This window comes from Penicillium vulpinum, assembly GCF_028829585.1.
Source record: "Penicillium vulpinum strain IBT 29486 chromosome Unknown utg000004l_segment0_segment0, whole genome shotgun sequence".
Lineage (NCBI taxonomy): Eukaryota > Fungi > Ascomycota > Eurotiomycetes > Eurotiales > Aspergillaceae > Penicillium > Penicillium vulpinum.
Window position 1 is genome coordinate 1198191 of NW_026643244.1, and position 15187 is coordinate 1213377.

At 48.0% G+C, this 15187-nt stretch overlaps 7 protein-coding genes across 7 annotated transcripts; 5 read left to right on the top strand and 2 right to left on the bottom strand.

Annotated features, from left to right (window-relative positions):
- Positions 1-293: 293 nt before the first annotated feature.
- N7479_009009 (basic secretory family protein) lies at positions 294-1259 on the bottom strand (the record flags this gene model as incomplete). The annotated part of the gene is made up of 1 exon (XM_057256702.1): positions 294-1259. The coding sequence occupies one exon, from the start codon at positions 1257-1259 to the stop codon at positions 294-296; it is 966 nt and encodes a 321-aa protein (XP_057104160.1).
- A 1432-nt stretch (positions 1260-2691) lies between these two features.
- Positions 2692-6794, top strand: N7479_009010 (uncharacterized protein; the record flags this gene model as incomplete). Its single annotated transcript, XM_057256703.1, has 4 exons — positions 2692-3147; positions 3201-3319; positions 3379-3587; positions 3652-6794. 4 exons carry the CDS (start codon positions 2692-2694, stop codon positions 6792-6794), a joined length of 3927 nt encoding a protein of 1308 aa, XP_057104161.1.
- Positions 6795-7429: 635 nt separating this feature from the next.
- N7479_009011 (uncharacterized protein) lies at positions 7430-8056 on the top strand (the record flags this gene model as incomplete). Its single annotated transcript, XM_057256704.1, has 1 exon — positions 7430-8056. One exon carries the CDS (start codon positions 7430-7432, stop codon positions 8054-8056), a length of 627 nt encoding a protein of 208 aa, XP_057104162.1.
- A 474-nt stretch (positions 8057-8530) lies between these two features.
- N7479_009012 (Gfo/Idh/MocA family protein) lies at positions 8531-9701 on the top strand (the record flags this gene model as incomplete). The annotated part of the gene is made up of 2 exons (XM_057256705.1): positions 8531-8567; positions 8641-9701. 2 exons carry the CDS (start codon positions 8531-8533, stop codon positions 9699-9701), a joined length of 1098 nt encoding a protein of 365 aa, XP_057104163.1.
- A 221-nt stretch (positions 9702-9922) lies between these two features.
- On the top strand, positions 9923-10503 carry N7479_009013 (uncharacterized protein; the record flags this gene model as incomplete). The annotated part of the gene is made up of 3 exons (XM_057256706.1): positions 9923-9988; positions 10055-10299; positions 10338-10503. 3 exons carry the CDS (start codon positions 9923-9925, stop codon positions 10501-10503), a joined length of 477 nt encoding a protein of 158 aa, XP_057104164.1.
- Positions 10504-10614: 111 nt separating this feature from the next.
- N7479_009014 (uncharacterized protein) lies at positions 10615-10890 on the top strand (the record flags this gene model as incomplete). The annotated part of the gene is made up of 2 exons (XM_057256707.1): positions 10615-10732; positions 10802-10890. 2 exons carry the CDS (start codon positions 10615-10617, stop codon positions 10888-10890), a joined length of 207 nt encoding a protein of 68 aa, XP_057104165.1.
- Positions 10891-11690: 800 nt separating this feature from the next.
- N7479_009015 (WD40 repeat domain-containing protein) lies at positions 11691-13030 on the bottom strand (the record flags this gene model as incomplete). Its single annotated transcript, XM_057256708.1, has 3 exons — positions 11691-11719; positions 11767-12616; positions 12689-13030. The coding sequence occupies 3 exons, from the start codon at positions 13028-13030 to the stop codon at positions 11691-11693; spliced, it is 1221 nt and encodes a 406-aa protein (XP_057104166.1).
- Positions 13031-15187: the final 2157 nt, after the last annotated feature.

Here is a 15187-nt window from a genome sequence, read left to right on the forward strand (position 1 = left end):
TATGGGAATTCCAATCCCTTCGATTCACCTGGTGTCTTTTTTCTCGAAATTTCCCTTATTGTTTTCTTTAACTCTGTTTTACTCTTCTCCAGTTAGACACCTGGCAAAACTAGGCATGTCATGGCCTTCGTTTTGGCCCTGCCATCCAAATATAGAACTGATCTCAGACATCTATTGAATGCAAACAAAATCAAAGTTAATGGAAGCTCTCTGGTCTTTTGACCCTACTAGTTATATATCTTAACTACCACATCGACCTACCGACGCCTATTCTGAAACTTACATCCATCTCATCACTCAGGGTTAAGAATCTCATCCTCCCAGTTCCCACTACTCCTACCAGCACCCACCTTTGTAGGATTATCCAGATACAGCCCATATTCCTCCCACAACTCTGCCACCCCAACCCCGAAAAGACCCTTCCAGAACCCGATACCCTGTTTACCCACGTCCTCCCCCTCCCCTTCACCAACATACCCAACCCTCAAAAGCCGATCATTCAACATCCCCACAGCGCCCCTCCCAGCTTTAACATCCTCAATCCACGCCAAAAAATACGCCGTGTGCTGATACCCTGCATCCCACTTCGGCGGCCGCTCTGCAGCAGACAGAGGCCGATTCCAATGCGGCGGCTCCAGACCAGCCTTGAGCCGCACGAAGTCAGCTATGCCCTCGATGAGCCCGCCTGGCGGATGGGGGATGTCCTCGCTACTGCTTTCGCGACTAGGCGGCGCGGTGTGCTGATAGCAATGCACGAGCTCGTGGGTCAAGACACCGACCAGCTCGTGTAGCGGGTCTTCTTTCGCCGATGGACCCGATGTACAGTGCTGGACGTATGGGAGCGAGACATGGATTTCCTTGTGCGCGTCGTCGAGCTCGGTGCCTGTTGTGTAGGCTACGCCGCTGTAATCGCGTAGGAAGACGGTTACGGATCTTGTTGGTGGGATGCTGGGTGTGAAGGTGGGTCGGTGGGGGAGGTTTCCGGACTTTGGGGGTGGAGTGTATAGGTATTTGACGATGTTTTCTAGGGCATTGTCGAGTGTTGATGCGACGTCTGGGATCAAGGTCAGGAAGGCGCTTGAGGCTGGATGGCGTAGGTGTTCCACGTGAAGGCGGAGCTTTGGTTGCGGGATTTGTGTGGTGGGATGTGTTGGTAAGTTTGTTTGCTTTTCTTTGCCACTTGAGGCCTGTGGCTCTTGCTTTTGGGAGCTGTCTTTGGGGATTGCGGAGGGACGAGGTGCGGGGGCGGAGCTTGTCATGGTGTATTTGGTTTGATAGCGATTTGATAGCGATTAACTGGGAAGATGTCTTTTGTTAAAGTTTTCGAATTCGCCTCTTTTATATTTCTCTGAGGTTCTCTGAGGTGTATGAAATGTCTAGGTTTGGCTGCGAGCGGGGGTTCCTGGGAAGAGCGTGATGCTGGCTAGACCCGTATTGGCCCTGGTTTGGAAGGCATGATCTACATGTACCTACAGAGACATCCATGTAGGTTTACCAAATGCATAAACGCAAACTTTTCAGGGGTTATATAAAAGACACTGTTGTGATCTACAGAAATAAAGTTGAATGCTCTAGTCTAGCCTTCAATACACACCTTGTCGGCGCCGATGATCCTTAGTAGACGCCATGCTCCACTTTGACGATCTCGTGGGGTATACTAGGACGCTTTGATTCACATTGATTGGAGTGAAAAGAAATGTACGGAGTAAAATGTAATAGATTGTGTGTTAGATGAGCCCCATATTGATTTTTTATGTGCGTTGAACAATACAGTGAACAGCTTCTAGTCATGTTATACTATGGGTTCAAGTACTATTTTGATGCCATGGTTTTGGAATATACTAATAGGCAAGATATTGCTTTAACTTTGGAAATTAGTTCTATTTGGCAAATACTATTCTGCTTTGTTTTCAACCCAAATCCATATTTACTATGCGATGTTATAGATATGACGATGTTGGTTGCCCATTGCGACGCGTGATCCCAAGGTAATAAACAAAGCATGTTGGGCTGTTAATATGCTTTTGGGCACAACCTCGGATGCAAGCAGTGTAGATCCATAGACAGGGACAGGTATAAACCTTGATACATCCTAGGAATAGTAGCCTCTTAAATAAAAACTTAGCCCTACCTAAAGGCACCCCTTTAATATCCCTCTATATCCCTCGCGCTTATCATCACGCGCTTATCGCCCCTTGTTTTCCCTCCGTCCGCTTTTCAACATCCCCACCATATCCAAGTCAACTTTGCGCTCTTGCTCATATTTGTGCTTGTCGCTAATTCATCGCATTCTGTACGTTACGAACATTCCGCTCCACCTTTGAACCCTCCGTTGTGTTCCCCGCCATTCCTTTATTCCCGACATCCCGTATGCTTTTGCGATGATCCCCAGCCTATAACCATTTGATGCCCTCACTGCCTGTACACGTCCATTCTATCTTATTTTCTTTGTCGCAATTGCTCTGTTTTCAAAATCTAACCTATCACTCTTTTGCACTGGCAGAATCTGCTACTAACTTTCACCGTGACTAGTGACAAATCAAAATCCAACCTCGGGAGTCTGTTCTCCTATCCGCTATTAGCCTCGTCGCATTTTGATTCCTCTGGAACATCTATTACATACAATCTCATTCTTCTGTCCATTCCCTTCCGTTATTGACCCGAGCTGAAATCTATCTCTCGGTGTTGACAATGGAGGCGAAGGCAGCAGAACTACTGGCAGCCTTCAAGAACCCCAACCTGTCTGTTGATTCAAAGATCGCCTACCTCTCTAGTGTCAAATCCGATATCAAACAGAAAAATGTCCCGGAAGGAGCCATTCGCCCTATTTTCGAAACATTGCGCTTAGCCATCGGCTCCCAACACTACTCTGTCCTTGGAGCGGGGTTTTCCACACTCGGCCACCTCCTCAAGCGGCTTGCAATCCAAGACCAGGAGCAATGGATTGTTCATCAGGCTCAGAGCTTATATCCCATTCTGCTGGAGCGTCTCAATGACCCGAAAGAACGCATAAGAGCCCAGGCTGCGTCGATATTCACCGAACTGTGGCCATTTGCAGGCAACGAAGTCGAATATCATGTTCTGGAAGTTGCGCTGGTCGGGAAAAATCATCGGGCGAAAGAAATGAGCATGCTTTGGTTGGCGAATGTAGGCTTATGCATCCTGCAAGGCTTGTCTCAGTTGCTAATATCGACCTGCAGATGACGAAGAACCATGGTTTATTGTTCCGCCAATATGTTCCTTCGCTGGTTTCGTGCTTAGAGGACGCCGACAGCGCCGTACGAGATACGGCGAAGTTGGTCGTGATTGATCTGTTCCGGTGAGTGAAGCTATTCCTCTAACCATTATATTCATCGAATTGCCCCTAACCAAACTCAGAACTGGCCCCGCAAGAGCGAAGTCTGACCTGCAAAAGCAAATGGCGGCACGTGGTGTAAGGAAATCCATCGCGAATGCTATCCTTTCGGGAATTGGCCTAGGGTCCATTGAACCCGAGACTGCATCCTCCACGCGTCCAATCTCTCGGGCTGAACGCTCGATTTCGGTGATGTCGTCACGTTCACATGCTATGGAACACACTGATGATGGTTAGTATTTCGATTCTGTTTATATCCTTGGATGTCTGCGCTAAGTGTACTAATTTGCTTGCAGAGATGGAGCCTGTGAAGACCCGCCCAGCTTCCAGAGCTACTCGTGAGCGACCTATAGCCTCCTCTGCACCATCAGACCCACCAATTGTCAACCGACCTCGCACACCGGCTCCGATGCCAGCACCCCAGGAACCGTTGCAAGATGATGATGGTTTGGAACCGTTCGATGTTGCTTCGGCAAGGGACATTGATGATCTTGTGCGCGATATGCTCCCCTGGTTTGAGGGAAGAGAATCTGAGGATAATTGGTCAAAGCGTGAAAAGAATGTGATTCTTTTCCGCAGACTGACTCGAGGCAACGCGCCACACGACTTCACGCAGACCTATCTCAATGCAGTAAAGACACTTCTTGACGGCATCCTAAAGGTTCTCAACTCTCTACGAACCACAATGTCTAGCAACGGCAGTCTTTTGATCCAAGATATTGCTCGAACATGTGGCCCTAGAATTGACCCAATGGTCGAGATTATCATGCAGAACTTGTTGAAACTTTGCTCAGCGTTGAAAAAGATTGCCGCTCAAAACGGAAATGCTACTGTTGCAGTCGTCATTCAAAATGTTTCATTCAGCGTTCGCCTCCTGCAGCACGTCTCTTTCGCTTCCCAGGATAAAAATGTTGCAGTGCGTCAGTTCGCTACAGGGTGGCTAAAAGCTTTGATCACCCGCCAGGCTCATCACAAGAGCGCAGTTGAACATGGTGGTGGCCTTGAGCTCATCGAGAAGTCGATCGTAAAAGGATTGGGTGATGCCAACCCTGGTGTGCGCGAAGCAACCCGGAGTACCTTCTGGACCTTCTACGGCGTGTGGCCGGAGCGAGCCAATGTGATAGCAGATAACCTCGATCCCAAGTCGCGAACCTTGCTGGAAAAGGATTCTTCAAACCCCAACCCGCCCTCAAAAGGTGCACCTGCTGCACTGCCTGCAAAGAGCCCTGCTAAGAGTCGTTCTGCTTTACAAGAAGCTATTGCTGCCCGGAAGAAGGCCCAAATGCCTTCTCGCTCCGAGTCAGCTCAGCCAGTTTTTGCCGAAGCGAAGCCACCCACTGCTGCCTCCACTCGAAGTGTACCCACTGGGGCCCCTCTCTCCTCTTTGTCTTCTGCGCCTATGAGACCCGCCATGAAGCCTCGACGGCCAGAAATCAGTCGCCCTGCAACCGCAGACCCCTATGCTCGTCGCCCTGAGTCACGAGCCCAGTCTAGTAGTACCCAATCTATCAGACAAGCGACAACTTCCCCCCGGGCCATACGATCCAAAACATCAACACCTACATCAAAGCCCCCCTTAACGGCTCCTCGCACTCGCCCGCATGAGTCAGCACAAGCTACTACAACGAAAGGCCGGCCGAAGAAGCTCGATTTGTCCAAGTCCAAGTCCCACAGTGATCTAAGGGCTGCGAGTCACGCTCGAAGTGACTCGAACGAAAGCCTGACCAACCTGCCATCTGCAAGAACCCCCCGTCACGGAAATTTCCTCACTCCATCTGAAGACCAACATTTCCCAGCATCTATCGTGTTGGAAAGTCCTCCACTTAATCCATCACAGCCTCTTCTGTATTCGGCACCACATGGCCCTCACGCCGACTCGGTTCCTGTTGAAGAACCGGAACCAATAATACTAGATGAACCTGTTGTTGCCGCACCTCCACCTTACATCCCTGAGCCAGATCTTGCGGTATCTCCCCCGCTCGTGTCTCCCGCTCGGCATGATTCAGATCTGGTCTTTGGCTCTGGTCCTGCATCTGCAACCAAGCCCCAGCCTGAGTCAATGGTGATCTACGAAGACCCCACCACCCCCACCACGGACCAAAATGAGACTCCTGCCTACTCCGTCTCGGTGGGAAATCTTTCCCCCTCAAAGTCGTCCCCTAGCCGCCCTGAGCAAACTCAGCATGGCGAAGCAGAGCCTCAACTCATATCCGAAGATACCCCAGCCTCGGTGGTCACTTCGGCTAGGAACCTTACACCTGATTTGGTCCCTAGACAGGAAACTGGTATGAACCTTGAAGTTCGAACTCCATCTCCAACTCGCCGGACACCGCTTCAACCAAGTCCATCACCAACAAGAGGCCGTTTCCAACCAGCGGCTTCTAATATTATGGATATTGAGGTTCCCCAAGAGCCTCGTTTGGGAACGAGCCGGGCCGATGGCAACAATGAGAATGCGACTCCACACCTGGCCAAGGCTCTGGACTTGCTCGCTGTGCCGCGCTCTGCAGTTAAACCGAGTGCTCTCGAAGAAGTGACGGCAAACGAACCTACACCGCGTTCGCCAGAAGTTTTGAGACAGAGATTAGTTGAATCAATGTCTCAATCAACACTCTCCCAGTCGACCTTCTCCCAATCAACGATGTCTGAAGATTCCACACGACGCACTCGAAAGTGGGTTGATCGTCACCGCAGCCCTAGCCCACGTTCCAAGGACCCGGCTAATGCCAAGGAAATGATCCGTAAAGGCCTGGCTCGTATCCTCTCTCGAACCATGGAGCCCTCGGGGTATCGGAAGCTGCAGGGTCTTATCCAATACCACGGTGATGAGATTGTACCCCAAAGCCAGGACTACAATGCGTTGCTGGAAGCTCTATTCACCGAACTGGAAGCAACGCCTTCCAACCGTAAGGACCACGACGTGAAGACACAGGTCCTAGCCACCATCCGTTCCATGCTCCTACGGACCCGTGAAAATTTCCACCCCTATGACACTCGCGCCATGGCAGCTATCATCCAGGCCCGCCGCCACTACGAGTCCACATCTCACTTCGTCACTTGTCTAGAGGAAGTGGCAGAGAAACTGGTATTTTTGACTTTGCCCCAGACGGCAATTGTCGGTGTTCTGCAGGGTCTGAATCTTGGAGCAGACGCAGAAAATGATGAGACATACCGGTCTACCATCATGGGCTTGAGTACTATCCAGCAGGCGCTATCTCGCCCTGGTATTGATATCGACGATGAGCTTCTGGCTCGCATCGGTGCTGTGGTCATGCAGCAGCTCGGGCACCCGCGCCCCGGCGTCAGGAAGAATGCCACCGAGCTCTGCACGTTCTTGAACATTACTTTCGGATCTGAACGAGTGCAAAAAGTCACGCAGCCTCCTCGTGAAGGATCCCTTAACCTTTTGACATACTTCATGGCCAGAAGGACTCAGTAATTGGTTTTTTCTTCTTTTTTTTTTCGGCTCAGGTCTACATGTGTATTTGTTTAATTACTCGGTAGCGTGGTGGCGTGTCAGGCCGTGGGCTTCCCGGTGTACATAAGTTCTTGTTCCATATTTATTTTGAAAATTCATGTTTGTATTATTATTCCTTGACGAGATATACCTAAACCCTTCTCTTGGCTCAATCTGAGGACGTTTGTCTTATCAATCCGGGCAGGGACATCCTTCCAATTCCAAGCTCCCGTCAATGGGTCCGAAAGTTGTAGTTCGATCAACAACCCAATGTCAGACCGATCAAGTCGATCTCATCAGTGAGACCATTTATGGCAGGATCGGGAGGATCCTACAACTTGGTAAATAAAGAGGTACAAGCCCCGCGCACAAAGGTATTGTGCTATAGCGGCCCAAGTTTGCCTTTATATAGACACAAAGACGACAAAGAGAATTTTTGCGATCAAATAGATTATCAACGTACAAAGAGCTAAAGTGCATAAATAGCCTCTCATGGCTATATAAATCACCCTCTTCGCCTCGAAGATTGTATCGCATCAATATCACTCTCGGCTCTCTAGCCCAGCAGCATTACCTTCACACACGAGTCTCAACCAGTACCAGGCCATCTCGCAATCATGAAGTTTTGGAAACTTACCGAAGCTACAAAGCAGTCCGAACCAAAGCAGACTGAACGCTTCCCAATCGAGGCAGCAGAAGCCTTTGATCCCAAGGAAGATGTTATCCGTCGAGCCGAGCGTACCGGCTCTCCCCCAGGCACTCTCCTTTGTTCATTCCCTGACCCTGCACCTGGAACAAGCCTTAACCAGTTTCGTTTCCAGCTCCACCGCGCAAACGGAGTTCAACCCGGTGTATTCGGGTACCTTGAGAAGTATGTCAACTCTACGCACTTAGTCTGGAGCATGTGTGCTATTCTTGCAGATAGTGGTATCGACCCAGCCTGGAAAGATACATTCGAGCTATGGCGCCCACAGTGGAGACAGTTCGCTAAGAGCTTTGAGATTCACGGGAATACTATGTGCACTATGGATACCCCCGCCTCGCCAGTCACTGAGATGCGGATTCAGAGGCCTAATAGCCTTGCCTTCGTTACTCTTACTGTTGGTGATCCCAATGAGAAGCAGATTGATCGTAATGTTTTGGAGGATCTCTGGAAGTGGATGCTTGATACGCCGCCTGAGGCGATTATTGAAGGGGCTTTTATCATTAGGCTTCAGCACGAGGAATGGTTTCCTGAGGAGTAGAGATCCAATAGGCGTTGGGTGGTGTTGAAATAGATATAGACCGAAAATAAAGGACAATTATGTCTTGCTATGAAACCTGAAGTGTGTAATAGGCTTGACATATCAGTAAAATGTAGCAGAGACATCGAGTATGTAGATAAAAATGGAAGGAATACTCCGTACGGAGTAGGTCTTGTTTAGTGGGGTGCGCTTTGAACGCGGAGTTCGGTTTCCGAAGTCTCGATACAATAATGCCCTAAGATGAGGGGCTCACGGGAGTTCGGGCAAGAGACGAGATTATTTCTTCTGGTAGAACTACATATTTGATTAAATTACGGGGGAGCTTCGGATTTTGGTTTCCAGGTGTGTAATACAGAATTTTTGATGGGCTGTCTATGAGCCCCAGAACATCTAGGCAAATTTTATCTCTTCCATCTGCTGCAACATAGTAGACGTTTTTTCTCGCAATCCTCTACTGCACAGAATATATACATCATGTCTAACCTACCTAAGATCCGGTGGGGTATCATTGGTAAGTCTGAATTCATTTCCGAGGGCTCTCGGTGTTGATCATTGGTGTGTAGTAAGCTAACGCTTTCCATAAGCCACCGGTATGATATCCTCATGGTTTGTGCAGGATCTGGTTCTGGACTGGCCAGAAGCAAAAGTAGAACACGTTGTCCAAGCTATTGGCAGTTCAAATATTGAGAAGGGCCAAGAATTTGCGAAAGAATACTGCCCGAAACAAAGTCCAAAGGTCTATAGCTCTTATGAAGAAGTCTATCGTGATGCAGACGTGGATATTGTATATATCGGAACTCCCCACGCGTTCCATTATCGCGATTGCATGGAGGCGATTTCTGCGGGGAAGAATGTCTTGTGCGAGAAATCTTTCACTCTGAATGCCAAACAGTCCAAGGAGATATTCAATGCTGCTCGTGAGAAGAATGTATACGTGGCAGAAGCAATGTGGCTCCGACATCGACCAATTTTCACTGAGCTCAAGCGATTGCTCCATGAAGAGAAGATCATCGGGGATGTCTTCCGGGTGTTCGCAGATTTTGCGTCTGGTGTTGATATTGCTTCACTTCCACCCACATCCCGATACCGCAACCTGAAATTGGGAGCGGGATCATTGTTAGATATTGGGGTGTATTCACTTACGTGGGTAAGATTGGCGCTAGGTGGGAATACGCCTGACCAGGCAGAGATGCCGCTCATTCTGGCCGCCCAAACCCACGAAGAAGGAGTTGAAGTGACTACCAGTGCAATTTTGCAATATTCCTCGAGTGGAAAGCAGGGTATCGTTACTTCAACTACCAAATCCCTCGGTGCTCCTGGTGAGGTCTTTGCTGTTGTACATGGGACTGATGGTTACGTTGAGATAGAAGGTAGGACACCATCTGCACCGGAGTCTTTTACGGTGTGGAAGAAGCAGGAAGGGAATCCTGGTCGTGCTTGTTTCCCAAGGGAGATGTGCCAAGGGAAGAAATACGAGTTTCCGACTCTGGGACGTGGCTTTGTTCACGAGGCTGAACAGACGGCCCTTGATATCCTCGAAGGCCGGAAAGAGAGCAGGATTATGCCATGGGCTGAAACGGTGTATATGATGGATATCATGGATGAAATTCGACGACAGGGTAACACAATATATCCTGGAGAGTGACGAGGCCGTGGATTTGTCTCATACCAGCCCTGCTCGTTCTTATTTCCAAAGTTGTAATCGCATAAGATCAGCAATTTTTAGCTTTTAGTGGTAATATACTACCACTGAAACAAATCTATATGGGCTTCCATACTACTACGCTGTACATAAAATGGAAGAGCATCTCCTCTTCTTTACCCGACTTTCTATATAGTACCCTTCTCTTATCACCATTCCCTAAGATGACGACTTATGTTGTTTACAGCCACGAGGGCGCAATCAATAATTTCTTCAGCTCAAACAAAACTGTAATGAGACAGTAATGCGGCGACTTTGCCATTGTTCATGCTGGTGGCGTGTCCACTCCTTTACAGATGCAAGGAGTACGTCGCTATACCATAACAGCGGGACCCAACAAGTCCAAGCTCTTCCAGTTTCGAGAGGAGAACTTTACCATTAATATAGGCAATATCAGCCTTGCCAAGGCAGTTCATTTCGAGTTTCTTGCTAGGTGCAAGTATCTCAGTGTCTTAGGCGATTTACGACTCCTCTATATCTACGAGATGGAGAATCTTCCTAGGACTGCTTCCCTTATAGCGGGTATTCCGTCAGACAGCACGTAGCAATAATATTAAGGACCTTGCTAGGTATACCTAGAAAACTTGTGGCCTCATTTATAGGAGAACCGAAATTACTGTACATGTTCTTTGCACAGTCATGGAATAACAATCAGAGCCCATACTTAGATAAAACTGCGATTTTGCTTGGGGAATTTCAATATAAGTTTGACATACTTGCTCGAGAACGTGCTAAAAATAGATAAGATCCGCAAGATACTCCCATTTCCTTTATTGAGAGCATCCTCTGGTAGAAGATTCGAGAGGAAGCTGATGGTTCCTCCGATGGGGATTTACGTTTGATTCGCGATGCAAGAATGGCTGAACTTTTCTACCTTGATGGATTTTCTTTTGACGCAAAAGATGCAGCGCAAAGTGTACAGATAGATGGGGATGATGATTTACTGACATATCTTGACACTTTTTGTACTGCTAGTGAGTGGGATCATGTTGTGTGAGCTGGCTTATGATGCTCAATATGCTGATTATTATGTAGATTTATAGGCCCCGTTGCCAGATCATATAGCCTGGCACATGAAGCAGTGGGGACTGAAGAGCTTCTCCTTGTCAATACATCGGATGACTCGATATAGTGAATATCAACAGAACTAATAAGGAAGGCACGATTGTAAATATCTATACGGGAAGCTCCTTCCAAGGCTGCACTTGGGCTTTCTCCCATTTTCCCCTTCTCACCCAACTCCCTCAATTGACTAAGCCACAGACTTATCACCTATTTTTGACTTCTACCCAAAATCTTTGGCTCCACGAAGTGTCTTCGAGCAAGAGTTGCTCACTTCTAATAATAGAAACAGAGCGTGGGGTCATCGATCTGCCAAAGTCCATACAGGGGAGTTCAGTCTGGGTAACTTCATGTGTGCAAAGGACAATTCCGTCAAGAGATATTGGTGTCTGACGAATGCTAAAAAAGATCTCTGGATTATTGAGCCATGGAATACAGACGGAATAATATTCACCGGATGTTTCGAAGGTGTTTTGATGGTGACTTGCATATCTGCATAGGATTCTTCTCAACAACATCATATCAGAATGCTGATAATTCTTAGACTAGGCAGGCTAGTGCTGTGACAACTCTCTAGGTATCATGTTCTTTGGCCATCTATCAGTTCTTACTAGCACTTTGTAGGATACATTATAATCAGGATAGGATCATATAAATTCTCCTTTTCTCCTAAGCATTTCTCTTATAAAGAAATCAAAACAGAGCGGAAACGAAGGTAATTTCCATCTACGTGCAAAACCTGATGAAGGAGATCGGCCATGTTTTATTGCTAGAGCAAGTAAATTGGTATTTGTCGCGGAATAGCTAGGCCAAGACTCAGCAGGAAGCCGAAGGACCTTTTTGCCATTCCATTTTATCCATTTATTGTTTTCAACCAAAATATTCGTACTCCCAGGAAGCTGATGGTACAAAGTACTGTCACGGTTGGATCGAATTTCAAAGGTACCAAGGTTGGTGTGAACATATAAACCGTCATGGAAACATTCGAGTGCAGTGGCTCGTTCTTCAAACTGTAGAGTTTGGATCAGCGCGCCCGTCACCCGGTCCCAGAGACGCACTAACCCATCACCAGAGCCGGATGCTAGTAAGCGGCTGTCGGGCGAGAAGCCCACGGACCACACATCCTGCGAATTGACTTCAAGAGTATGGGTGAGCAACCCTGTCACTAGGTCCCAGAGGCGGACTGTCCAATCATTAGACCCGGAAGCTAGTAGGCGGCCGTCGGGCGAGAAGGCCAACGTTATCACTGAGCCTAAATGACCTTTGAGGGTGTGGGTGAGCGCCCCCGTCGCTAGGTTCCAGACGCGCAATAACCTATCAGCACAGCCAAACGCTAGTAGGCCGTCGGAAGAGAAAGCCGTGGACCACATACCCTTTAAACGGCCTTCGAGGGTCTGCATGAGTGCACCCGTTGTCGGATCCCAGATACGGAGTGAACCGTCACTAGAGCCAGACACTAGGAGGCGGCCGTCAGGCGAGAACGCCAAAGCTCTTACTACACTTGAATGATATTCGTGATTCTGGGTGAGCGCCCTCGCTGCCGGGTCCCACAGGCGGACTGTCCGATCATCATACCCGGATGCTAGGTGGTGGCCGTTGGGAGAGAAGGCCACCGATCTTACTATACGTGAATTGCCTTCGAGGATATGGATAAGCGCGCCCGTTGATGAGTCCCAGAGCCGGACAGACATATCATTAGAGCTGGACGCTAGTCGGCCGTCTGAGGAGAAGGCCACCGAGTTCACTGAACTTGAAGGTCCTTCGAGAGTGTAGGAGAGCACGCCCGTCGTCGGGTCCTAGAGACGAACTGTACGATCAGTCGGGCCGGATGCTAGTCGGCCGTCAGGGGAGAAGGCCACTGCATTCACTGAAATTGAATGGCCTTCGAGAGTGTGGGTGAGCGAGCCCGTCGCCGGGTCCCAGAGGCGCACTGTATAATCAGTCGAGCCGGATGCTAGTAGACCGTCGCAGGAGAAGGCCACTGAGGTCACTCCTGACTTATCTTCGAGGGTCTGCGTGAGCGCACCTATCGCCGGGTCCAAGAGGTGCACTCGGTGAACACTAGAGCTGGACGCTAGTAGGCGGCCGTCGGACGAGAAGGCCACTGAGTTCACTCCTATATGGCCTTCGAGTGTCTGAGTGAGCGCACCCCATCTTTCCTCAACCTGTGGTAACTGGCATATCCAATTGGGAAGTTCGTGTTCGAGCATCCTGCGGATTATTGCCGTTCGGGGTGCGAATATAAGTCCTGCAGAATGCACCTGAAGGGGCGCTTCATCAAAAATCTGGCGATTTTTCAAAATAAAGCGCTTTGCATCGCGAAGGAAATCTAACATTTCAGAAGAGTCGTCGCCCTGAAGCTGTTAGCGCTGATGTGACATCAGGTATAAATATATTCCGAACTTACCAATATAGCTGTTTGGAGCTGATCAAGAATACCAAGTGTTTCTGATTGCTTCCACCCAATGCAAAAAATGCGTCTGGAGAAACAAGAAAGCATCATTCATCATCTTGGCCAAATCTGAGCATTGTACCAGATGATGTACCCAATATCGACAAGCGTATTTTAGCTCCGGGTGAATGGTATCTTGAATCAAATCCTTGCTGATTTGATTGTATTCTGTGCCCTCGCTGGGTAGATTGCAGATATTCTTCCTCAGGTTATTCTGCATGATTCGAAGGCATCCCGCTGTAAGGCGCCGGTTTGCATCTTTCGAATTGATCTGGAATTTGTTCCTATCTTTGTGATGATCTAAAAGAAAATCTCGGAATGCTAGATAGAGAAGCCTAACAGGCTTGTCAAAATCGGTTGGTACTATGAGCACCGAGTGAAGCTGGTCCAATCGAAATTTGACATCGAATGGCTCTTTCCCCACTTGTTTCGAGAGCGGCGTAGCTAGAATGATAATCATCCCGACTATCTCCTTAAACTCATCAAGTAATTGGTGTGACTCCGTTTGATTCTGGCCAGTAAGGAGTTGATTTATCACGGGAATATATATCCCCTCTATCTTCGACGCGTAGATCGATTGGTCTGTGAGTATCGCTTCGAGTCGCTTTCGAGGGTTCCAGCTCGTATCACCAATAAAACGGCACAAGGTAACAGCGGCAATAAATAAAGGAACCGCTCTATCAATCAGTTCCTTGGTAGCTGCACTTCCGGGCCAGTCGGGTGGGAAACAGTGCCTCTGTTTTAGAAGTAGTAGCTGATCCTCAAAATATAAAAATATATCATGCTCTATCACTGGATTTTCGATCTTATAGGGGACTAAATCCTGATAGTCATCACCTGATCCGCAATTTAGGTCTGCTTGTCAATAAGAACCGGAGTTGTACGGAAGTCGAATTTTGAACTTGTGGTAAGAGCCTAAGAAGAATCCCTATATCACTTTCCAAATCACATTCATCTAGAGCATCAATTACGACTACTCTGCTTGCGACCTCTTGTATCGGCTCAATTGTGAGTAGTGGATGGAGTAGAAGCTTTTCGAATTGTTCTCTTAACACCTTCTGTGAAATATTAGGGTCCTCCTCAATTACTTTCTGAACTTGAGGTAGTATTTGAGGTATAGCAATGACTAGTTGCCCAGTTAATGTTAGGGAAAGCCTTTTTGCTGTTCCTCGGTCCTGTTCGCCTCGCTTGAAGAAGAAGCTTACCCCGAGAAGCTGTTACTCTTTAAGGCGTCTTGCAATTGTTTGAGATATTGTTGATTTCCCTGTCCCTATATACCGTTTACCCAGAATATACATTTTCCGTGCGCCGAGTTTGCCTACACTTTGATTTCTCGAAGGAGATCAACTCGGGTTCCCGGGAGACATTCACTGTGTCGATTGTCGTAAGAGTTATATACTGCTCCCTTTGCAGTCTGTAGCCTGCTAAAGTCTATCTTTTAATAGATCGAATTGGTAGATCTCCTAAGTCTATATTAGAGCTAGGACTTGAGACTAAGAAGTAATGAATCAGGGTATGGCTCGGACGTTACATTTGATCAACTTGCAAGGACAAACTGAATATTGTTTTATATGACTCAATCTCCATGATAGCATCATCTACCTCCGACCATGCCAGCGGCCGTTTAAATGCCCTAAGTCCCCATTTCCTCATTCGTTTTTATGTCGTTTCCGGGTCAATTATCCCTTTCAATTTTGCGAGTGTCGAGGAACATTTTGTAATCTCGTGGACTAGATTGTCTGTAGTAGTGAGTTTATTGTTGCCATTGGATTGATGGGTCAGCTTATAGACAGATTCAAGAACTTGAGCAAGGGCGGCGATCTTTTCTTGGAGACGCTGAATATCATGTGCGGCGTTTTTGACACTGTTGAGATATTTTCCACGTATTTGGACGATACTTCTGGTTAACTCGACC